Here is a 10,109-nt window from a genome sequence, read left to right as displayed (position 1 = left end):
TGGACCTTCTCTCCGTCCGGATAACAATGAACAATGAAGAATCGTGCATTGCTAATGATGAACTTAAGTCATTGACAACATTTTTTATTTCTCATAATCATCAAGGCAGTCGCTAAGAAAAACGTCTTCAATTAAGTGGTGCTGGGTAACTGAATATTATTTTTTACTTGTTTTATGGGATGTTTAACAAAGTTGATGACCACTCGCTAGTCACAAGTTAAATTTCCATAACTTCATCGACTGTCATCTGGCGATCGTTATCAATTGCCTGATTACTTACAAACTTTTGTACTACCGATATCATCTCTCTCGCAATGATGCACCTTTTGAGTCCCCTACATGTTTAAAAAAATAGGCATGCAAGACGTGCAAGAGTTTTTTTTAGGGGAATTAAAAGCCTCTGGAGGAAGGAGCATTTCAGTAGACTCCTAACTGTAATGGTTAGGTTGATATCCGACAAGTTTGTCTAATTACGATCTACAGCGAAAAAAAAAATTTAGAACCTGACTTATCGAGACTTACCTACAATATGGTAAGATAATCAGAAAGTAAGCCCTTTTTGTAAGTATTTGTTTTGAAAAGAAAAGTTTGGGTGGGCGATTTTGGGGAAAAAGTAGTCAGACAAAACTTTTCACCTTAATAACCGTGATATTGATGCTAATTTTATCAATATAAGAGTTCGGCCAGTAGCGTTGTTTATTAGAAAAACAATAAAACTGTTCACAGCTAGATGAAGTCAGCAATAGTAGAAAAAAAAATAGTGTTGACGCTACATAATTTTTTCTGGACTCATTATAAAATGAGAACTTCAATTATCAGATCATCTCGGGATGGTATGGCAATATTCTGTTGCCAGCATTGATCATTGTCTCTTCGGTTTTGATAACGAAATGGCCACTTAAAATTAATGTCGATTTTAATAGCCATCTAAATAAGAACATAAAGTTGAAGGTAAATAGCTTTACTTTACTTGATACTTGAAACAACCCGACAGCTGATCAAGACAATCAAATTAATTTCCGCGCCTCAGCGTCGAGACCCTCAAAGTCCAAAACGACCTATGTTTTATAGACTATGCACATAACCAATGCGTGCGTAAATCTTTAGCCTGTCGATTTAACTAAAAGGCAAGGTCTTTCGAATTTAGTTTCAAGTTCCTAGAACTCCAAAATATAACGTCTTCGCTATTCGAAATCAAGCCTATGTAGGTCAAAATCAAAGTCTGCACAGCTCAGTGTCATTAAGTGTCGAGATTCTCAAAGTCAAAAACGACCCATATTTTATTGTGTGCATGTCCCCAACGCGTGCGATAATCTTTAGTCTGTCGATTTAACTTAAAGTCAAGGTCTTTGGAATTTAGTTTAAAGTCCCTAGAACTCCAAACTCCAACATATACCTGAAACCTGAAAAAGGTAAAACACAAACAATAAGCTACCGTAAAATTCTGAGAAAACCTTGAAGTCATTATAGTTCACAAGTGTTTTTAGGTCCTAAATTTTTGCGAGATAAATTTCTTACTCTGTTGTTACATTATTATAATGCTTTGATCCCTTACAGGGTCTGGATAATACACAATAGATACAGTAGATGTGGCCAACAATTGGGTAAAGTTTGCCAGGATTGTTAACTTCAATTTTGTGGCTGGACACTTTTCAAACTGTATTAGTATAGGAGATCATACGGTTTCGAGTTCAATTTGGAATTAATTTGCACGAGCGAGTTTTTCAAAAAGCTGAAATTGCACGAGCCGCTTCGGCGAGTGTAATTTCAGCTTTTTGAAAAACTCACAAGTGCAAATTAACTCCAAATTGAACGAGAAAAACCGTGTGATTACTTATTAATAATATAAACATGAAAAAATTCACGCTGAGGAAGTGCCGGAAGATCTTTCTTGAAGCCATTTTTTCTCATTTGAGAAAACTTTTTTCAAAGTTTCAGCGCAAAATTTTCATCATCATTTTACCTGTTATCATTTCCTTAGAAAAGTTCCTGCTATTGTCTCTCAGTCAATCATAATCCAGAATTTCGATGTGTAATTTGCACTGGTGTTACACTTTTTGCGCTGATGTTACACTTTTTGCACTGGTGTTACATTTGAACTGCACTGCTCTTAGCCAATCAGAATCGAGTAATTTTTTCATGTGTATTATTAAGAAGATAATTCGATTCTGTTGTGAAGCTTGACTGCCTTTCTTACAATATGGATGGATTCAAGGGAGTAGAGAGGTTATAAATAATGTTTTCTTCAACTAACTAATCAACTTGGAATTAAACAATAAAAATTGTATACATTGTTAACCACTTATAGTGTGACTTCTTCAACCAAGGCCACCCTAGAAAAGTTCTTTGCAAATTGACCAATAGTTTGTGTGTTAAAACGATAAAAACGGTATCATCATTACTTCTATGATGTGGAGCTTGCTAAGAGCAATAATTTGTCTGAAGTCTATCATTACATCCAAGGTTTTCATTAGAACATATTTTAGAGAGGGAGGAAGGCACATCAGCCTTACCTGGTTTTTATGCGGGTCCGTTATCCTGGTCGAATTGGAATTTTGAGATGTTGGTTTTGTGGAGGGAGGAAAACCGGAGAACTCAGAGAATTTGGGAACTCGGAGGAAAACCCTTGGAGCATGGCGAGAACCAACAACAAACTCAACCCACATGACACCGGGCAGTAGGGTGGGAGGCAAGCACTCTCACCACTGCAGCATCCCTGCTACCCAACTTACACAGAATCACCAACTCACACAGAATCGTCAACTTACACAGAATCGCCAACTTACACAGAATCGTCAACTTACACAGAATCTTGTCAGGTGGCCTTGGTTAAAGTAGTTGCAATAGATGAAGTTGTATAGCAAATTTTTTTCCCATTAATGTTAATCAATGGTTAGCGATACCACTGCAAATATTAAAGGTTGTTTCCTGTTGTTTCAACTTGTATAGGGGGTCTGTATAAGCTTTTAAAAATATATACATCTGTTCATGCCTCATAAATTTTGTGGCTTATAGATCTAACACACATGTTTGCCAGTAAGTGTGTGAAATATCCTCATTTTAAAAACCCTCATGAACTAAAAACTGCAGTGCCTGGGGTAATACAGTGGGGTTGAACGGGATGCTTGACCTTTGCCGGTTACCCCTTAGCACTTTTGTGGGTTGCCCGACCATTCACTGCTAACAAATTTGTACTCCTGGGTGGTAAGAGGAGCTGTGTGAATCAACTCTCTTGCCCAAGAACACAGTGCAAGGATTCTGGCCGAGCTAAAACCCAGACCTGTTACCACAACACCATGTGCTTCTCATAAAGCCACTGCATTGATGAGTTAATTGTTTAGCCCGGTAACTTTCTTGTTGTTGCCACTAATGCAGTGTGCTTAAAGGAAACCTCCAGATTGCTGCTACCTTAATGGAAATACGGTCAAAGTTGAAAGGCAAAGCAGTAAACTAAACATGAGTATTGGCCATGAAGTGCCACCATCTTTGATTCTATGACATCACCTCCCCCTCCCCCGCAATGCCACAAAATAGCTAATAGCTATTACTATAATAAACAGGGCAGCCTATGACATCATTATTCCTGACATCTAATATGGCATCACAAAGAAAATCCTTATTCAACATGGCTTTGCAGTTTAGTGCTCTTCCCATGTCTTTAAACAAACATATACATGTAGGTTACATTACATTTCCAACAAACTTTGGACACATATTTCCTTTTAAAACCATCCAATAATTTACTAAAGAGACTCTTGACGACCTTCAGGTTATAAGTCTGGAACTTCTCTGCTGCTACTGGGTGTCTGTTGAGCCCATGGCCTGTGAATAGAAAACAGCAATACAGAAATTAACCAACTAATCACCAATCTCGTTCCCAGTGGCCACGTTCCTTTTGATTACCACCAAGAAATCGAGACCTCTGGGAGAAATTGGAAGGTGAGGCAGCATTAGTTAAAGCGGTTAGTCTCTCTAAGCATGTTCAGAAACCCATATTGAAAGTGAACACAAGCACAATCAAACCTGAACCTGAGGATTTTATAATGTTTTCTTGGTCATTTAATGTTCTTGAACCCAGATATCTGTGTCAGTGTCATGGATCACAGGATTCCCATGCAGACTTAAACTTATCACCAGTGAAATAATCACTAGATAAAATAAAAACACAATGGTAATCTAGGTCTTTACAGTAGGGGTTCATTTTGTAGAGGTTCAACTGTAGGTCTCAGAGAGTAATCCTGAGCAAAAGAGGAATTTACAAGAAATTTACAAAAGTAGGCACCATCCTTTAACTCATCAGTACACATTTAATATATACACGGTGGCATTTAAATTCAGCAGAAAGAAATAACAGAAATCTATTGTTAAAGATTTGAATTCACAACTCCAGGGTAATTTCATCATTTCTGCATTTTGCAGAATGTCATAAGTGTACTTTGTGCCACAGAAGGTTTTAGAAAGACTGAACTGGTTGTATCAGAGATTTTCTATATATATTTTATAATCATTTTATTATCTTATTATTATAATGAGTTGTTTTTCAAAGCCATCTTAAATTATATATATATTTTTATCTTTTTCACGTTCAAAGCATTTGACCTGTATAATTTTAATAGTAAAGTTGTCTTTCATAGATGAATCATTATATTGAAGAACATATTAAAACAAAATGATATAAATCTAGACAGCATAAGAAATTGCTGGGTTTTATTTCAAATGACTCTTTTGTTATACATGTATGTACTGCCATGATAAAAGAAAATGTTTGTAGTTGACTGTAAGAGACAGGAGTGATACTCTACCACATGATCAACTCAAGGAACAGTGGATCAGCATTAAAATTCTCCTTACTGTTTCTTTATATATATATTTGTTATGATTCAACCCGGGCAAAGTTGGTCTTTGCTCACAGCTGCCTTAATACTTTAAAGTCAAAGTCATTGTCCTTTTCCATGTAATTTTGCAATGTCTCATTGCAATCTTCTTTGTCTTCTTCTTCTCTCTGCTAGTCGGAGTGTTTTGCAATCCATACAATCAACAACATAGGAGAAGCAGCCCCGCACTACTTAAGCCAAAAGAGTAAAGCCAAGATATATGTTTGTGTCCTTGATAAGGAGTCACTTTGATAAGCAGCCTTTTATTACATGGCCCCAACATTTCAGGGATAACAGAATTAGATATTAGAGTTAAGTAAAGAGAATAACAGAAATGAAGTGAAAGGCACTCAGAGACTTACAGTAGTTGTGGAACAGGATTAGAAGGGGTTTGTACAAAGAATCTTCCAGGAGGCCGATTGCGAGGAGTGTTAACCTGCTGAGTAAAATATAACCATGCCACACAGAACTGAGACAGTTAAAGACAAAAAAGATTCAAGGGTTCCAAGAATAGTCTCATGATTTATCAGCAGAAAGTACATGGTAGTAAGGATTGTGATAGATTTTTTTATATTTTCTTAAGTGGCTATCGTTACGATGTGTTACTATATCAATCTTTCTTTTTTTCTACATGTATACAGAAGACCTTTAAGCATAAAATATTGTTAACACATGAGAGATCTCACATTATGATTTTTCAATTTTTAACTCACATAATTTTTTTAATTTAGTGTTATTCCAGAAAATATCTATACCCCTACCATCACATAAGTGTTTTGAATTCAACCTTCACCCCACCCCACCCCACCCCTCAACCTTACCCTTCTGGAAAATATTCTAGCTTAGCTTCTTGCTTTTGAGCCCCTCTGCCCTCCCTCCCTTGCAATTTCCAGTGACCTTTTTTAAAGAGGGCATGCATATTCTTGGTGCTCACTGACACACTATTTGATGAAAAAAGAGCCCTATCACTCAGTATTCTTTACATATGAAGAAAAAATACCTGATTGAGGAGTTGCCTTCCTAAGAAGTTTCCAGCAAAAGTTTTGATCTTCTTTCCAGCATCCTTCTTGCAACGGACATAACCAATCAGGTTTGCAATGTTCAGTGAGAGGCCCACAGCAACAACCAGCTGAAACATAATTGACAGAATGTGTTATACTGTATAATTCTGACAATAAGCCCTCTCCTACCTTTCAAAAAAACCTTTGAAAATAAGTGCCCCAAATCTTAGATGCAACAATCTTTCTGGTAATAACCACATCTCAACATCATGCATGGTTTATATGTAAATTTAACTCTTGAAAAAAGAGATCACTTCTTGTGATAATCTGCCAGTTGTAGACTGAACCTTTTTTGGCATTTTAATGGTGCTATATATTGTTATGTTTGGAGAGTTTTCACGTGCAGTACTGGTACTTGTTTCTTCCCAAGCCTGTTCCAGCCTTTTGGTCAGTGGGGACAACTGAAATAAGCAGATGCACAATGAGCAATGAGCGAGGTCTGGTAGAGAAAAAGGGGAGGTACCAGACCCTGCTTGTCTCACGCCCACTTTTCAATTGTCCCTACTGCCCGAGAGTCTGGAACAGGCTATTTCTTCCCCAAAATGTTCATAAGCAACACACTTTCAAACATAAAATGCAACTAGCTGCAACTGGCATGTAAGGAGTTAGGTTAGTGGTAATTTGTATCGTTATCATTGCTACAGACAACTGTGGATCACACAAACTTCAGGTAATAAAAGTCACTTAGCATTGTGTGGGACCAAACCATTAAACAAAAGTAAGTGACTATTTAAACAACAACAGCTCTTTACTCACCAGCCACTTAAACTTCAGTGAAAATAATGCAGCAACCAAAAAGAACATCCAAATCAGAGGGCAAATGACCAAACCCAGCCAGAAAAGACGTGATTCAACAGTGGTCACATTTTTGTCACCCTGGCAGTTAACAAAAAGTGAAAACAAGTGCAAACTTAATAAATTGCAGTCCCTTCTTACTTAGCCAGGTCTTGAATTCATACTTTACTTCTAGACCTGGGGTAGGCTGTTCAAAGCCTGATTAAGCTAACCTAGGATTAGAGATTGATTTCAGTTTTGTAAGTTTCAGTGACATTTTCTGTTTAAAAATTGTTTCTCCTTCAGTGTTGAGCTTTAACCGGCTCTCCAGCAACCCAGCCCTGGAGTGTAGTTACATGTACTATTCCTTTGGTAAAAGTGCCATTAACTCTGTGTTTCCATCAATCCGGATTCATAGAAACACAAGTAGCTGCAGATGCTCTTTGGGCTCATCACGCAATCTTCCTTTGTGGGATTTGTGGGGGAGGAAGATTAAGTCACAAGCCCAAAGAGTGTCTGCGTAGGAGGCTAAAACAAAAGTGGAAGTAATATATCATCACTAACATTAGGGACTGTGCAATGCTGCATTTCCAAATACCGAGAAGAAAGTTGAAAATCTAGTGTGCCACAAACTATTTTTGGCGAAGTTTGAGGTGTTTCTCGTGTGTTTGATATGTCTTCCCAATTTCAACTAAAACTAAGGAGAAAACAGAGAAGTAAAATTGTAAAAATCTTTGCTAATTAAGATCAGATATCCAAACACAGCCACAGTATTGACCTTTAAATTTGATGTGTACACTGTCAATGGGACGTTTGGGAGAAAGGTCACCCAAACTTTTACAAATATTTTCTCTAGCTTAGTAGAAACACAGAAAATGATTTCAATTTCTTTCAGAAAACACGTTGAGAAAAACAGAAAAATCATTCATTTATTTTGATTATAGAATGAAAATCTCTTTTGCTTGTGCAGTCATTACCTCAACAGCTTGTAATGGTTTTGTGTTTCTATCAAGCTAAAGAAGGACATGCACAGCTCTTATGCATACGTTCTCACAGGGTGTATACCTTTTTTGACTCAAACACCCAGTGGCTGTTCCCATCTTCATCCACATAGTTCCACCACCTAAGCCCTACTAATAACCGTCCAGTGACATTTTTGACTGTCCAGAAGTCAAATGATAACAGCATCACTATGACAATAAAGTTTGTTATAAAACTGTCACTGAACCAACCACACAGGAGGTATGCAATAATTGATGCCACTCGGAAAAGAAGATGAAAGGCTGCTACCATAGGTCTTCTAAAAATGAATTGACAACAGTTCTATGTTAAATTAAGTTAGCAAAACTGTATTGCAGTGAATTACCACTTGCAGCCCCATGCCCCACTGGGGGCAATAAGGATTGTGATGATGATGAATTACCTCTTATCAAAACAAACTATTAAAAAGTAGTAAATCAAACATGAGAGACAATGTTTTACCACATTTCTAAACACTGAGAAGAAAATATGATGCACAGCACAGTATTTTTGTATTGGAAATGTGGTAAAACAAATAAATTAGCAAAGCTCTATGCTAATAGAAATCAGATGTCTGAATACACCATCATGGTTATGTGATTTCCTTTGTTTCAACTTGAAAAGTTGTTAATGAGTTTGAGAAGGACACAGTAACGTTAGTTAATGTCTGTTGCTGTTCACAGGAAAACTGTTTTACCAACTCTGAAAAACAATGTGAGGTGCAGGATGTAGAAAACTAATCTAGTGATAATTTTTTTTTTTAAAGAACGATGCATGAGAACACAAGACAAATAACAAACTTATGTTCAATTGCTCTTCACAAACTTGAAATGGCACCTTGGACAGTCGCCAAGGCCAAACGCTATGATTATTTGTAGTTATTTGAATGACACTTCAACCTGTTCCTTTTTTGGTAGCAGTTTTTTCGAACGCACTACATACAAACATTAACTAGCTGCCTTCTCTCGAACATTGTAAACGCGTCTTACTTTAGAGAATGCCACTGTACATTCATAAGCTTAAAACTGCTTAAAATAACGTACAACGAACCTAAATTTCTTTTTTCTGTTCAAAATTTCATCTTCATCTCCAAAATTTAACGCTACATCTTCCGTAGCATCTAAATGGTCCTAAAATATAAAGATGAATAAAAGTGTCGATATCAAAATGTAAACTAAAAGAAAGCAGAACAAGCACAATCGCAGCAAAGCTTGAAAAACACCAAAACATATGTAGCAGAATAAGCAAATGTACCTACCGTGTCCGCCATCTTGAAATTTGAATGGCCGCTGACCACTTACATTGAGACGTGGCAGTAAAAGGCGCTAATCAGGCGCTAATTTATGTAAATTTGAGCACATGCCCTATTCAGTCATGCCTCACAGTCATGCCTCACAGTCATTCACTCACAATCATTATTCAAAAGTTTCCATATCTCAGTGCATCATCTCATATCGGTCCAGCCTGAACCTGGAAACTAAGTTTCTTGCATTCCACGATACAACGAAGAGAACATGAAGGGTAATCCCCCTTAGAACTTATTCCTAAGGCAGTCTGCAGATCACTCCCACCCTCAGAAATCTCAGGAGGGTCTAGAAACGGCCATAGCGTGACGCGAATTTTACTCATGCGGACGGTCTAAGCCCCCGGGGTTCTCCGCCCATGTGAAAAGTTCGGGGATGCTCTTCGGAAAATTTGAATTAATGTTGTTGTTCCTAGCGAAAGTAAGTTAATCGTGGCAACTTGCAATTGAACCAGAGCTATTAATCAAATACAAACAACTCGCGATCGGGGAACACTGCATTACGTTCGGTTAGCCCATGTAACTTCCGGCGATAGCGTGACAAAACAACCTCACTGATCCCCCCAGCACTACGAGCCGAATGACTGACAGCACGAGCTGGATCGGACAAGAGTATCGCCGGTTAGCAAGCGATGTTCAAAGGCGATGAAAAAACAATAAGCTTGGGGGAAGTCGCTGCGCAGACTTTACCGCACCACACAGGAGTGACCCTTTGTTTATTATGCAGGAATATATGACCAACCTCGTCTCCAAAGGGAGGGAAAATTAAACGACAGATTTACAATAAGTAATGGCTACGTTGCTTAGACGAACTCAAAATGGACTCCGAACAGTTGTCTGAACTTTTATATGGAGACGTTCGCCTGCTGGTAAGCCAGTAGAAAAGGCTGTACTACCGAACAGCTTACCCTAGCACGAATAGTGAATAGTGCTTTAATGCTTTGCACCAATGCTATGGTTCGTTATAGCGTTCTGAAGGTAACAAAGCTACAATGTTTTAGGTTTAGCTACAATAAAGCTTACAGTTTGCTGCTCAATAGCTCTATAGAAAGTGATGGCGCCATGAGCGGCTCATTG

The 10,109-nt window shown here is 37.8% G+C and overlaps 2 protein-coding genes across 4 annotated transcripts in view; both read right to left on the bottom strand.

Moving 5' to 3' along the window:
* The window catches only part of LOC145491384 (ubiquitin domain-containing protein UBFD1-like), a 120,166-nt gene that overhangs the window by 99,597 nt on the left and 10,460 nt on the right, over positions 1 to 10,109 (bottom strand). The gene's annotated exons all lie outside the window — the stretch shown is intronic.
* LOC145491390 (Golgi apparatus membrane protein TVP23 homolog B-like) lies at positions 6 to 9,839 on the bottom strand. Of its 3 annotated transcripts, XM_081470579.1 has the most exons (8): positions 8,988 to 9,839; positions 8,780 to 8,859; positions 7,775 to 8,009; positions 6,692 to 6,811; positions 5,875 to 6,003; positions 5,237 to 5,313; positions 3,764 to 3,822; positions 6 to 1,403 (listed from the first exon to the last, which is right to left on the bottom strand). In XM_081470579.1, exons 1-7 carry the CDS (start codon positions 8,997 to 8,999, stop codon positions 3,771 to 3,773), a joined length of 705 nt encoding a protein of 234 aa, XP_081326705.1. In that variant the 5' UTR covers positions 9,000 to 9,839; the 3' UTR covers positions 6 to 1,403; positions 3,764 to 3,770. The 3 variants fall into 3 exon arrangements, with proteins under 3 accessions (XP_081326705.1, XP_081326704.1, XP_081326706.1); XM_081470578.1 differs by having other exon boundaries at positions 1,157 to 3,822; positions 8,988 to 9,838; XM_081470580.1 differs by lacking the exon at positions 5,237 to 5,313 and having other exon boundaries at positions 1,157 to 3,822; positions 8,988 to 9,834.

This window comes from Orbicella franksi, chromosome 6 (genome assembly GCF_964199315.1).
Source record: "Orbicella franksi chromosome 6, jaOrbFran1.1, whole genome shotgun sequence".
In the NCBI taxonomy this organism is placed as follows: Eukaryota; Metazoa; Cnidaria; class Anthozoa; order Scleractinia; family Merulinidae; genus Orbicella; species Orbicella franksi.
Note: the sequence above shows the minus strand (reverse complement) of the source record. Positions and strands in the feature narration are given on the sequence as shown.